The following is a 15,226-nucleotide window of genomic DNA, read 5'->3' on the forward strand; positions in this document are numbered from 1 at the left end:
CATATTCTTTTTATTGTTTTGACTCTCGAGTATATATCCGACATAGTTAGACACAGTTAATCAACCGAGAACCACATCACTCTATATAAAAGCATATAAGATATCAATGGATATATACCTGAGAATCAAAACAAGGAAAAGAATATGCTGTTGTCATAGCCCTAGTAATCATACACCAAGTTTGGTTTATAACGAATAAAATCTTTGTTTGGATGGATGAATAATGCGTACAGAAGTCAGCAAGTTTAAATGCAAAATGTTCATTTCAACTTGCCGAGATTTCTATTAGTTTGCATATGCATGTACTAATCATAGCTAAAAGTGGTTTGATTTTATAACTTTCTTATCTATTTGGTGGGTTAGCTCAAATGATATCGAACACAGCTGGAGCACTAAATGAGGGAATGCAGCTGAGTTTCGATTTTACATAATGGTACCCCGGTAAGGTCGGGTACTCTCCTTCTAATTTAATATAAATTGGGTATAAAAGTTATGATTTAGTAAAGGAATGAATGAAGGAAGGAATATATATATAAGCATGCTTATAATATTAAGAAACGAAACATAGAAGGAATAGAAGGGTCACCAGTTAGTAAGTGCTACCTAAAAATATGATCAGACTTTTGTAAATGAAAAATTAAGAAAGAGAAATTGTATAACAAAACATTTTTATATCTGCAATTTTATAAGTTTATAAAATTTGTTTTCAATTTATTTTCAAGTTTATTTATGCAAATTTGTGTAATAATCACAAGTCAAAATGTTCATAATGTGAATAATAGGCATATGTAAGTAATATACATATGTGAGTATTTGGCAGCGTGGCATTGTGTATGTGTGTTGGTTTACCTTGTTCTTGATAGTGTATGTGTAGATGTGTGCAAGCTGATGAAGGCTTGTATGTGAGTTATGAAGTGTTCTACACACACCTGCCAAAGGCACAGATTGGAGTGAGCATATGTTCTTGGGTCTTGGTTGGATGTGTGGTTGGCCTCAGAATTCTTGGGAAAATCTGGTTTCGCTGGCCAGGTCACTGTTTTTTTCTCAGTCACTCAGATATAGACTTGTTACTTTTGGAGTTTAAAACGATTTTTATTGTGTGAAAATACTTGGAGTTGCACGTTCCTGTTAAAACTTACTTTTAGAAGTGAAGAAAGCAGAAAAAAAAAGAGATATTTGCTTCGAATTCAGTTATTATAATCTCATCTATGGTAGCAACTGAAAGAAATAGGTTTAACCTGACACTCAAATATACGTCTTCCAAAACAGTAGAACACGTTCGTTTTAAACTGGTCCGAGAATAATCTTTTCTATTAAAAAAATATTTACTTCTTACAAAAAACTCTTTATTTATCTATTATTGGTGCTTATTTTGAATTAAACCTATTTTCAAAACAAAAATACAGAAAAATCTTTAAAAAAACAAAAAAAACTTAATGAAGACGTCATATTCCAAAAATCGCATAAATTAATCAAGTATTTTTTTTTTCTTTTTAACTAACAAAATCAAATATATGACAAAGCGAGATGTTTGTTTGAATCCGCTATATTTTATAAATAATAAGTGGGGAGACAGCTCAGTTCGAACTATCAAGATCAAAATCAGCCTTGTAATGGCTACAATTTCCTATTAAAATCGATAAAACTCGTAAACAATGATTTTATATATATATATATATATATATATATATATATATATATATATATATATATATATATATATACTTGATCAATTTACCTATTTTGGAATATGACATCTTCGTTCAGTGACTGATACGGACATCATAAAGATTTCACTGCAATTGAGCTTTTTTTGTTGTTTTTTTTTTTTTTTTGGTTTAGCTTTAATTCTAAATACGCACCTGCACCTCCTCCTCCTATTATTATCTAAATGTGTGTTAATCCACGTTTGTTTCCATTAGGCATTTTTCGTATATACTTTAACAAAATATATTATAAAATATAACTTAATTCTGTTATTGAGCTGTGTTTGAAAAAAAGAAGCCTGTTTAATTGTTCTAATCAATAGTAATTCATAATAATTAATTGAGTAAGTTCCGCAACTCTCTCTCTCTCTCTCTCTCTCTCTCTCTCTCTCTCTCTCTCTCTCTCAGTATAAGGTATGAGCTTTCAAGGGGAATAACTCTGAGTGTGATGAAGTTATTTCCCCTTCTTGTCTACTCTGTTTGCATTCTTCCATTTTGATCAGCTTTATGTTTTGTTTGTGCACTTTCAAACAGTTTCGTGCAGTACATCTGTATTTCCTGGCGCTATCTATGTATTTCTCTCACCCCTTCACTCTGTATTGATTCAACCATTCTCTAATATTTCTTAACCTACTGTAATCATTTACTGTGTCATTTCACTTCAGTTGAACTTCTCAGAAATCAAGGGGCCTCTTCCTAGGGGCTAACACTTGAACTGTATATGAGATACATTCCCTCTAATTATAGAGAATGAGTCTTCTTGCTGCTTCTGTTGCTTGAGGACTTGGGTAGAAAGTACTGGTCAAGAATCCATTGTTGACAATCAGCCCGACGGGTGCGGGGCCAGGAACTTGCCTAGTACCTGTCAAACTGAGGTATGCTGCCTGGGTGTTATCTAGGAGGTTCACCCTCCCAGGTCTTGCCACACAGCTTTCAGGTGAGGCAAGTTTATTGCTTGTTGCCTGAAGCGCTCCTACCGGGGAATGCCGACTGAGATGCTCAGGCAATTTTTGATAGACTGGAATGCCCCTTCTTTAGGGGCGTTGACTTGACATCCCCCTCTTTCCGACCTTGTGTCACGTCTTGTTTAGATGGGAAGGAAGTCAATATCTACATAAATATTCGAATATTCCATTGAACTTCTTTATCTAACAAACACTGAGTAAAGAAGCTGAGAACATAAATTTCCTCTCCCCAAATTGACCATTTACACTTGTTATAGTATATCTTTCTTTTTTGTCTCTTGGTCTTACTGGATTCCAAGACAAGAATTCATCTAGTCTGGTGGAGTAACCAGCTTTGTGTTGCTGCTTGGGGTAGCATCACTTGGAGAAGGTGCACTATTCCTCGTAATAGCCAATGTGAGTTAGCGATATCAAGAAGATCTTATTTGAGCTACGATGTGATTTGGAATATTTAGTCAGGGTTTACTTCTAGGGAAACATATTCTCATGCCAGGTTGTCCTGACAAAGCCCTGTACAGAGAGACTTTAGACACTCGAGGATAGTGTCTAGTATGCATTCAAGTTTTTCTCAAGTATGCCTCCAATGTCTTAAGATGGAGTACTACTGCCACATCTGGCGAGTTGCCACTCAATGAATGCTTTCTTGCTTTGACAGAGTACAGAATCGACTTTGAAATCTAGTGGGCAATGTCCTTTTCTCCTTTCTATTACCTATTTCTTATAGAAGAGACATTGCTAGTCTTTTTCTACTCTATTGTTATTTTTATGGCAGCTGCTTGACTGAGTTTCAATCTATAGTTCTGCCCCTGTGAAGCATTCACGACAAAAACTATTCTAGCTACAACCACTGTCAATTTCTTTTCAGTCTCTCTCTCTCTCTCTCTCTCTCTCTCTCTCTCTCTCTCTCTCTCTACCTATTTAAAGCTAAACAAAACTCCCATTATCAAGGTTTCTTTCTTAGAACTGCCCATCTGTGGAACACATATTACGAGGCGGCTTTCCAGCTGACTACAACATGGTCATTTTCAAGTCCAATGTAAAGAAATTCTGGCTGAGTCGCCTTCTTAAATAATCAAATTTTTCCCAGTCGCTTCCATCATTACTAATAATCATGGTGTTATCACATCATTCACCTGACACTCATTCAGCCCTTATCCTTAAGGGGCTTTTGATCCTTGATATGTGGTGACAACAAAAAGTTAAAAAGAAAATATCTGTGAACATTTAGAGAAATAGTAACTTTTTTTTTTCAAGCATTGTCATCTAATTTACATGTGTGTATCTGTACACACCACAGACACATATGTAAATTAGATGGCAAAATAATAAGTCTTTTTACTTATATACAAGAATAGCATGGAATAAAACTTTTATATAATCTATTGCTTGTTTTCATCTTGGATGTTATTTGCACAACGTTTCGGTTAATATAACCTTTGGCCTTCTTCAGGCATATCATGACAGGACTCTTATTGGCGAAAGTTGGAAAGAATTTATTTTTAATTGGAAGCCATGTTTAATTTTAGAAGAGTTTCGGTAGGTAGCTAATCTGTGAAATTTTGCAGACAAAGAACAAGATTCCTTTTTGTGTGGACATGAAAACTTATGTGTGGGAATTCTAAAATATCCAGTATATTTTATTGAGTGATCCTGGTTTCTGATTGGTTGCTAGCAGAACGTGGCTCCATTTGATTGGTCAGTTCTTATCATCAGTGTCTATAAGTAGAACCTTCCAATTTTCTTTAATCATACCCTGTAATTATATTAAAAATATTGCAACAGTTTTTTTTCCCCCAACAAACCATATTTATTAGAATTCAAAATGCATGATGCGTTTATGAAACAGAAAAAGTGTTGCATCGTTCCCATTTACATATTAATTCAGGTCTGTTCTGATTTGAAATGTTTCTGAATTTTGTGGATGAGGATTGATGGGGGGATAATAATTAGATGTGAGCAGTAGTCGGAATATTACATAATCTATATACCATTAAATGTTATGTTGTTTTGGGACTTTCTTCATACACAAATAGAAACATGTGTGATTATTTGACAAAAAAAAAATGGGTAGGCAGGATACACATTACTAAGGCAGTAGTTTTTATGATGTCAATACTTGTATTCGAATATCACGTGATCTAAGTGATTCTTTTTAACTGGATATGTGTTATATAAATTTAAAGAAATTAACATAACATAAAAACGTCACATAAATTTTTTTTTCAATTTAGCAGCCCACTGAGTGGTGGGGAGGGGGACAATAATTCATAAAAAGTAGATATAAATACCAGAATAATATTTCTATACAATATTACTAATTGTTTGTTTGTTTTTTGTTTGTTTGTTTTTTGTTTGTTTGTTTAGTTATTCCGTCGATTATTGACACAGCTAAGCTGGAGCTCCACTGCATCCAGGCTGCCCACTTCCTACAGAGGTCCAGTTCACTAGACGATTGAGGTTTGGACTATGGTAGTCTGGTGTTGGTGGCTGGTTAAGTATCTTTTCCAGCCATTTTTTTTTTTTTTACATGGGGGTCACCACTTATCAAGGCCCGAAGGCCACTCAGAGATAAGGGTTATTGCGTGTACAGTAATCAATGAGATAGTATTGTAGTAATCATTAGTATTGGGGGTTTTGATAGAGTGTCTTACTTAAGGGGGCGGTTTGTCAGAAGTTTGTTTATGTTGGACTTGAAGGCGTCCAAGTTGGAGTCAGGTGGGAAACAGGCAAGCGGCAGAGAGTTCCACTGGCATGCAGTTCTAAGAAAGAAGCTTTACTCATGGAATCTACGTTTGGATTTAGGCACAGATAAAGAGTAGGGAAAATTATTGACAGTAGTTTCAGCCAGACGGGTGTTTCTCGTGAAAGATTGGCGAGGGGGGACGAGGGATTGGAGCTCAGACGAGCACCTGCCATGGAAATAACGATAAAACAAAGACAGGCTCGCAACGTCTCTTCTGTGGGAGAGAGGTTGTAGGGAAGAGAAAAGGGCATCCCCCACTAAACCACGAAGTCTATTTTGTACTCTGTCAAGGCAGGATAGGCTGTTTTTAGCAGCTCATGCCCAGATGTAGCAGCAGTACTCCATCCTTGGACGTACTTGGCTTTTATACAGATAGAGAATTGCATTAGTAGTGAGATATCTTCTGGAGCGGTAGAAGGATCCCACCATTTTCCCAGCGTCCCTGGCAACAGCCATATATCCAGATGTTTCTTGGAAGTGTCAGGGCACCCTCCTTATATTTCTTATTGCGGCTGGAATACAGTTGAATGTTCTTGTACCACTGTAGGTGAAGCTATGATGGATGAGGGAATTGAAACTCTGTGTAGTCCCAGGTGTGGTTTTTATATAGCACAGCCTCCCTCGCCTCTGATGAGTTATTTCTACCCTTGTTGTGTTTGCGATCCTTCCTTCCAAGATTTTCCATATATAGATGATAATATATCATTCTCTTCAATGTTGTAGTGAATACAATTGCAGCTCCTTCAGTCTCTCCAGCCTAATACTACTAATAATATTTTTAGCTATGCAAGAAGAATGTTTTAACACACAGTTAACATATCACAATTTGAGGGGGGAGGAGGAGAAGGTATGAATAAAATTTAAGTACAATAAATAGCAAAGGGCTCCATGTATGTCTAATATTTATTTATAACTTCAATTCGACAAACTAAATTTAAACCAAAAATCATATATAATTATGTTAACGCATTTTTTTTATTATTTTTTTTTTTTCACTAAAAACAAAGAATATTGCCACTGGGAGATAATGTAATTTAAGTGTAATATTTGTTCACATTACATTTAAATTTCTGCATGTTGGTATAATTGAGAAATGGAGCAGAAAGGGAATTCCAAAGTCAAGCGGTCCAAGAAAAGAAGCTATTAGAGTAGAAAGTTTTACAGTATCAAGGGATCTCTAATATGAAGGGGTGGGATTTTGCTCCTCGTCTGGCTGATTGGATGTATTTATAAAGGGGTACAAGTGCAGTAACTTCATCAGAGCCCAGTATTGAAAGTATTGGTAAAACAAGCCCAGGGATGCAATATTGCCACAGGGATGCAATATTGCCACAGGGATGCAATATTGCCACAGGGGTGCAATATTGCAACAGGGATGCAATATTGCCACAGGGATGCAATATTGTAACAGGGATGCAATATTGCAACAGGGATGTAATATTGCAACAGGGATGCAATATTGCAACAGGGATGCAATATTGCCACAGGGATGCAATATTGCCACAGGGATTCAATATTGCCACAGGGATGCAATATTGCAACAGGGATGCAATATTGCCACAGGGATGCAATATTGCAACAGGGATTCAATATTGCAACAGGGATGCAATATTGCCACAGGGATGCAATATTGCCACAGGGGTGCAATATTGCAACAGGGATGCAATATTGCCACAGGGATGCAATATTGCAGTGTTAAAGCAAATAAACACGGGCAACTGGAGTAGGGTTGAAGACCATTTATTTAACATGTTCATACCGTTTGCGCTATATATTTATATTTCGAAAGTTCTTTTTACACCGTTTCCGGTAGGGAAGTTAACTCTCTGTTGTGGGGAGTGTTCACGTGATGCAACTGGGTAAAGTTAACAATACTTCCCTCTTTTTGTCGACTTTTAGATGACCACTGAAAAAGAAAGAAGAAAAAAAATTTATTTTTAAATATCAGTTTCTTTGGGTTCAGATACGAACTCAAGTATTTTAAATGAAGGGACTCTCTTCTTGGTTAAGCAGTCAGCTACCTGTTTATTGGTAGGTATTCAAGAGAACTCTGCTATTCCTTTTCTTTCCAGCATTTCTCTCAAAATACCCATCTCAATACGAAGCCTTTTATCTAGTATTTGGGTGGATGAATGCACGGAGTCAAAGAGACAGGAATTGTCTGTTTACAGATTATTTTATATTTTCAGGCCTTTGACATTTTAACCATGGCTATGGTTTCAACAGCCAGTGTGCTTTTGACCACTCTTCTAATGCGCTTGGACTGCCAGGTTATTGGTGTATATTTGTGGTTATTGCCAACTAAAAATATTATGTAACCACCTTGAGATCCTCCGTCTGTCAGGTTGGCAAATGAGGCATCACTGTAGACAATAATCTTGATGATTGAGATCTCCTAAGTCAGGAATATCTACCTGGGATTTTTCTTACTTGGCTTTCTTTACTACCCTATTGGCATGTTTTATACATTCCACATTGCTTTGTTTGAGGATGGAACTTAATGCACTGACATCGTAGCTGAGATCAGGTCTGGTCTGGGGAGCCAGCCAATTAAGTTGGCCGATAACTTGCCTGATTTCAGAAATTTCCACTGTGGATATTTTGTCGTAAATATTCCTGCCAGTTTCCACTGAGATATTTTTCAATTTCTTTACATTTAACTGCAAATACTTGATGGATTTTGCCAATAGCATTTTTATGAAAAATCTGTGACCCTGCAAACCAAAAATCATCCACATGTGTAGCAATTATACCTTGCAATTTGTTTTAGAAATGCCATGTAAATATAGTCTGATCATATTTTGAAGCTATAACTCCTGACTTCATCAATTCCTCCCTGAGTGTGAGGACCTAGAGTATCGGTCAAACCATATACACATTTGGAGAGTTTCCAAATATAGCCTTGGGGTACATTAGCTTCTTTGGGAGGATTCAGATAAACCAGTCGGTCCAACTTCTTGCTTTGCAGAAATGCTGTTTTGATATCCATGGATATACATGCCCAATGGTTGGATGCCATTATAGCTAATGCTATGCGTAAACCTTCTTTGGAGCATGTAGGAGAATCATTTCTTAGATTCTCAGCATTTTTATCCTGAAAACCTCGGGCAACTAGTCTGGCCTTGAATGTTTGTTGGTTATTGGAATTTTTGCTTTTGTAAATCCATCTGGTGAAGATTTTTGGTTGGCCTTAATCCGGTACTTGAACATAGACTTTATTTTTAACCCAGCTCTGAAGTTCCTTTTGTTTAGCTTCCTCTAGTTCCAGGCTATCATTGGCAGAAATGATCATTACTTCTTCCGCAGTGCAGGAATCATGGTGCTCTTCATTTTCTTCAGTCTCATCGGTTTGCCAATCGGAAACTCCATGTTCAAAGTCCAACCAAAAAGGTTCACCCTGTTCCATAACTTCATTCATCAAATGTTCATTTTTACCAGTGGCTTTGCCTGCTCTACTTATGACATCTAACTTCTTCCAGTCTATGTCATTGGCAAGCTTGCATTTGATTTGTCCAGGTTTGGGAACTTTGCCTTTCCTGGTGGTGGTATCGCATTTATTGGTTATGTCTTGAGTCTCCACAGTAGGGCATTGTTCAGGGTTATATGCTATTTCTAAATCTTATTCTAAAATATTCTCTTCAAAGTTTGACACTCTTGGGGATCGTTCAGACTCTTGTAGGGTGCTCAATTTCTCGTTGTTACTCTCATTGTGATTCTGGTATGTTTCGGGGTAGAAAGCTAAACGAGACGGATGTATTCTAACATAGGTGCTGCCATGCTTGACAAGCACCTGTTTGTTCTCCCACCCTATGACTGTCGCAGGCCCGAGCCACCTATCACACAAGTTCCTTTCGTAGAGAACAGCATTTCCATTTTTATAGGATTGGGTGATACCTGTTCTAACTTGATGGCGGAGTGCTCATCTAAGCTTTTCTGAAGATTCACTCGCTATGAAGTGTTTCCTGGCAGCATGCGTAGCGTTAAGGTTATTTGCAACAATTTCACTGGTAGAGACACTTTCTAGTGCAGGGAGTTTGTCATTAAGAAAACCAGGTAGGTTGGGATTTCTGCCAAAAACAAGTTGGTTAGGACCATATCCATGGATACTTTGAAGTGTATTTTTGGCATTTACTGCCCATGTGAGAGCCACCTCAAAACTGCAATTTGTTTCTTCTAGGGTTTTCTTCACCATTTCCCCTTAAATCCTATTGTGTCTTTCATTTAGCCCATTACCCCATGGGCTTTCAGCAGCAGTGGTACGAACGACAATATTCATATCTTGTGCCATGTCCCTAAACGCCTGGTTGTTGAATTCTCTGCCATTATCAGTGAGAATAAATCCAGGGGTACCAAAATAAGTAATCCAATTTTTGAAAATAGTACTAATAATATCGGAGCTCTCTTTACCCGAAATTTTAGCTGCAACACTGTACCTGGTACCATGATCAATAAGGTGCAATACTTTATTACCATTAATTTCTTTCATGTCCATGCCAATGCTCTCATTAAAATAGGTTCCCAGTGAAAACCCCACGACAGATCTGGGTTCAACCCTTTTGTATCTCATGTAAATTTCTTAATGAATTGCTTGCCTTTCATTCCGGTGCTCCTGACTAAGTCACATAGCTTTTTACCGCTAGGATGACTTAATTGTTTATGAAGTTTGGTGGCGATTTTTATTTTTTCTTGCCTATTTTTGTTGGAAATTTCTTTGGTAAACAAAATATGTTTGAACTTACCTCGGTCTGGTGGAGGTCTTGTTATGGGAATGTGGTAGTGCCCTGAAGAAGTACATTGCAGTGGGATTTTTTTTCCAAACATGATGACACTGTCGTTCTCGAAATTGAGGCTTGTGCTGGCTCTTTTCATTGACTTTATGTTCAGTAAAAGCGGTATTTCGGTGTCCACCACATCAGTGATAATACTGATTTCAATGCCAGCAATGACACATGGTAAAGTTGCTGTGTGAGTGGATTTAATGGTGTCCCCATCACCAAATTTGTAGCTTTTCCCTCCACCTCGAACTTTTGTTTATTTTTTTTTTTCAGGCAGAGTTTCTAGAAAACACTCACACCATTTTCTTCCACAAACTGTGCCAGACACACCACTATCCAAGACAGCAGAGCCGAGCGTTTCTCCCAAAAAACATGCTGGTGCCACCATATTCTTCATGAGGACGATGTTGGAAACAAGTAAGTGGCCTCCTTTTTCGGTGTTGTCAATTTCATCATACGGACAATCGCGAACCCAGTGGTATTTACACCCACACTTGAAACAAACACTACGGCTGTTGTTGCTTTCAACCTTGTGGTTTGAATTACTTTTGATGTTGTTGTTGTTGTTGTTGTGTGTTGAATTTTGGTTGCGACCCCATCTGCCAGCACCACTACTGGTGAGGCAGGAATTTTTATCACCATGGCGGCGGCGGCGGCGGCGACCATGACTACTTGTGTAATAGGTTTCTTCAGTTTCGTCAATGGTGAAAATAATGTCAGATTCGGTTTTCACAGCAACCGGACGAGTTTTTGGCGAGGAATGAGCTTCAAAGTCATTAAGAATTTTTATTAATTGTTTGGACATTTCTCCGAGTGTCAGTTCCCGAATGGTGGCTTTTATTAAGTGTTCGTTTTCGGGGGTGAGGTTGGCGCTTTTGAGAGCTCTGAACGCCAGGACCAGTTCGGGCAGTGAAGTGATTCTAGAGAGAGGGAGAAAATCACGAGATGAATTGAAGGCTTGGTAGAGCTTAAGGAAGCTTTATTTAACTAACAAAACATTACATGGGTAGAGGTAACACCGTTCGTCTATCGAAAAAGTCACTCTGTAGAATATAAGGAAAAGGGGGTGCAACTCCGTTATGACAAGCAGAAGAACAACGCAGGAGAGTTCCATTATTTCACCACATTCTCTGCCACCCAGAAATGTCCAGGTCCTCTAGTTTCCAAAAGACCGAGTAGCTTCAGGTATATCAGCTCAAACTGAAAATAAAGAAGGAAAAGAGAAAAAGGTCTAGGTAATTCTCAGTTAAATACTGAGGTATTCATCTGACTCTAGAAGAACGTCGAAGGTTAGTCGTCTCCTGGTCTGTGGAAGGTCTCCTCAGGTTGTCATTCAGAAGCCTCGGTAGGGGAGAGGCATGTGCAAAAGTTTCTAAGTTAGGATCCGTGAGGTCTTCCATTGCCTGGTTTTCCTGGAGAAGGAGTGTTAGCTGATTCCTCCATCGGGGCTATAGGAGAGTCAGACTGGGTAGGGGGCTTCCATAGAATCCAGTTCTAGATGTAGTAGCGTACTGTTTTCTTTCTCACCAAGGGGAGAAATTTGGCGAAGAGACACTGTCATTTCCCTCCCATTATTCAACCGCACATGAGCATAGTTAAGGTTTACATCAAGAATATCAACAGTTTCTACTACTGGCTCATATTTACTGCCACGCACATGTCGCTTCAGGAGAACAGTTTTAGACTTAGTTAACCAAGTTGGTATGGATCCCCCAGAAGAAGATTTTCTTTGGAAGTTAAACATCCGTTCATGGGGTATAAAATTGGAGGTTGTGGAAAGCAAAGAACGTATACAGTGGAGAGCTATGTCAAGGACTTTCTCTCAGCTAACAAGAGGGAGATTACTAGACTGTAGCGCCAAAATAATGCCAAATAATGCCATTGTATCTCTCTGCTTGCCCGTTGCCTTGTGGATTAAATGCAGTAGTTCTACTAGTGGCAATGCATTGAGAGTGTAAAAATTCTTTCAGCTCCTCCAACATGAAAGCAGTTCCTCGATCAGAGTGCACGAAAGAAAGGTTTCCGAAAATGGAAAACAGGCTGGATAGGTGTTTCTTTACTGTAGCAACAGTGAGGTAGGCACAGGGGTAGGCAAAGGCAAAGTGGGCGTACTCGTCAACCGCAGTTAGTATGTACTTGTTACGTGTGTTGGAGGGTAGGGCTCCCTTGAAGTCCATACTTAATCTCTCAAATGGTTGGCTTGCTTTTATGAGCGTTTGCGGAAACGTCTTCACAAATCTTGGTTTTATCTCAGAGCAAACTTTACAAGATTTAGTTATAGCTTTTATGTCTTCTACCGAATAAGGCATGTTCTTACTCCTGACAAAATGCAGCATTCGAGTTACTCCTGAGTGGCATAAATTTTTGTGTAGATCAAACAATTTGACGGTAGTGGTAGTAGCAGAGCAGAATTGAGATAGCATCCGCTGCAGCATTATGCTTCCCAGGCCTATACACGATGTCATAGCAGAAGCAGGCGAGTTCTAATTTCCACCTAGTAATCTTTTCGTTTTTTATTTTGCTTTTACTTTTAGAGTTGAACATGAACGAGACAGATTTTTGATTTGTGATTAACTTAAAATGTTTTCCTAGTAACAAATGTCGCCATTTTCTAATAGCTTCTACGATTGCATAAGCTTCCTTTTCCACGACAGAATGTTTTTGTTCGGCTGAGGTTAGAGTTCTAGAAAAAAAAAATTCACGGACTGACTGTTTTGAGTTAGGAAGGCGGCAATTGCATGTTCACAAGCATCCGTTTCAATTTCAAGCGGTGAATCAGATTCTATACTGGCCAGAGATGATTTAGCGATCTCCTTCTTTAGGAGCAGGAAGGCATCAACCTGTTTTTCAGTGAGTGGGAAAGTACTGACTCTAGTTAAGGGATATAACTTTTCAGAAAAATTTGATATCCACTTAGAATAGTGCGAGAACATCCCCATTGCTCGTCGGAGTGCAGAGAGGTTTTTCGGTATTGGTAGGTCAGTCAACCCTTTGAGCCTGTCAGGGTCAGGTTTTACCAACCCTTTGCTTATGATATACCTAAGGAAGTCCAGAGTTAAGAGAATAATGGCATTTATTTTTATTCAGGGTTAAACCATATTTAGCCACACTTTCCATAAAGCCTTTCAGGTTTCTATCATGTTCTGCTTGATTATGTCCACAAATAGTGACGTCGTCTATATAAGCATAACTGCATTGTAGTTCTTCTTGCTTTATGATATCGTCTATCACCCGCTGGAAGCTCGCTACTCCATTGGTCACCCCAAAAGGAATTCAGCAGAATTGGTACAGAGACCCAGCCGCTTCAAAGGCTGTGTATTTACGCTCGTCTGGTTTGATGCCAACCTGATGATAGGCGCTCGTCAAATCAAGCATGCTAAATATTTGATAGCCGGCTATTTTGTTCACTATATCTTCTATCTGCGGAGGGGGTAAGCATTCAGTAGCGTGAAACGGTTTATCGTCTGAGAGTAATCCACGACAAGCCTTTTCTTGTGGTTTGGAGGTGATATCACCAGTGTCTGGGCCCGCCATGGCGATTGAGAAGGTTCTATAATTTTTTCTTTCAGCATACGCAATATTTCTGACCGAATAAATTGCATGTCAGGAAGGCTATGTCTCCTGGATTTTACAGCTATTGGATGACAGTCAGAAATTAAATTAGCAAACAGAGATGGATACGGAATATTACGTATAGCGGCCAGTCCGCACACAGTAAGGGGAGGGAGTGAATCTCCGAAGGGTATTTTAACAGATTAATCTTGTCGTAGAAAAGCATGCCCTAGAATAACATCACAACACAAGTTCGACATAACGGATAGCTTCACATCTTTGTACTCTCTATTATTTACGTAGAGGGATACTAGACAATGTCCTAGGGTAGTGGACGAATGGAAACTGCTGGGCATGAAAATTCTTTCTGTACTAGGCAAGACAGTTAGACCAAGTTCTCTAACCTTATCAGGGTGAATAAAATTTTCAGAGCTACCAGTATCGACGAGTATATCTATAGGGTTACCCTTGATAGTTCCACTCAATGTCGAGCGAGATAGGCTCTCAGAGAAATTATTAGCAAGGATGGACTTACTGGGATTGATAGCAGCAGCAGTCATAGTAGTAGTAGCCTTAGGCAACTTACAACCATGCACATAATGTCCCCTTTTCTTGCAGTTCTTGCATGTAGCATTCTGTGCCGGACACTTACTTCGGTTATGTCTGTTATTACCACAAAAGAAGCATAGATGCAAGATAGCGGCTATAACATTTTCTTCGTCATCGTTCATAAGCTGGGGGTCGTCGTCTATTTCTTCCGTCCGAATAGCAGCAATGGAGTTCCGGATGGAGTATGATGCTAGTTGTTTTGTGGCCGTCTCAAGCATGAGAGCCTGGTCGTAGGCGGTTTTTAAGTCCAGTGTTCTATTCTCAAGCAGTCGCTGCCTAATATGGTTGGACGAAATACCGTTTATGTATTTATATATTTGTCCCTTGCTTGGAACTCGCAGTCTTTAGCGAGCTTTTTTAAGACTCAGACATATTGGTCAACAGTTGCCTACTGAATATGATATTCTTAGACTGTATAAAAACATTCTCTAGGACGTCTATCGCAGAATTGTAGTCGTCAATGTCCGAAACAAATTTAAGAAGTAATATCGTTCATCTATCGAAAAAGTCACTCTGTAGAATATTAGAAAAAGGGGGCGCAACTCCGTTATGACAAGCAGAAGGATAGTGCACGAGAGTTCCATTATTTCACCACAGGCAGAATTATGTTAAATTCTTTTAACTTGGCAATGTGACGTTCAAATTCAATTAAAAAGGTATCTATTCCCATGCTGCTCCTTCTTCAGTGACTTTCGAACACCTCGTATGCCCTAAATGCTGCCTGGTTTGCGTCTTCTAAAAAGAGGATGTCCAGCTTTTGATATAATATCTCCATTCCGTTTTCAGCATTGAGTGAGGTAATATCCAATTCAAGCAGGGCTTCTCTCGCTTTTCCTTCCAGGGACAAAAGCACGACGGGGACCCATTTTCTTTCAT

General features: G+C 38.7%; 1 protein-coding gene across 1 annotated transcript; it reads right to left on the reverse strand.

Moving 5' to 3' along the window:
- Nucleotides 1-13,944: 13,944 nt before the first annotated feature.
- LOC145241590 (uncharacterized) lies at nt 13,945-14,568 on the reverse strand. Its single transcript, XM_080104678.1, has one exon. It carries the CDS (start codon nt 14,566-14,568, stop codon nt 13,945-13,947), a length of 624 nt encoding a protein of 207 aa, XP_079960804.1.
- Nucleotides 14,569-15,226: the final 658 nt, after the last annotated feature.

This window comes from Euprymna scolopes, chromosome 20, assembly GCF_053919585.1.
Source record: "Euprymna scolopes isolate OS-2025 chromosome 20, ASM5391958v1, whole genome shotgun sequence".
In the NCBI taxonomy this organism is placed as follows: domain Eukaryota; kingdom Metazoa; phylum Mollusca; class Cephalopoda; order Sepiida; family Sepiolidae; genus Euprymna; species Euprymna scolopes.

Excerpts from the sequence above, each read along its gene's own strand:
- LOC145241590 (XM_080104678.1), bottom strand. The coding sequence starts at position 14,568 with ATGCTTGAGACGGCCACAAAACAACTAGCATCATACTCCATCCGGAAC.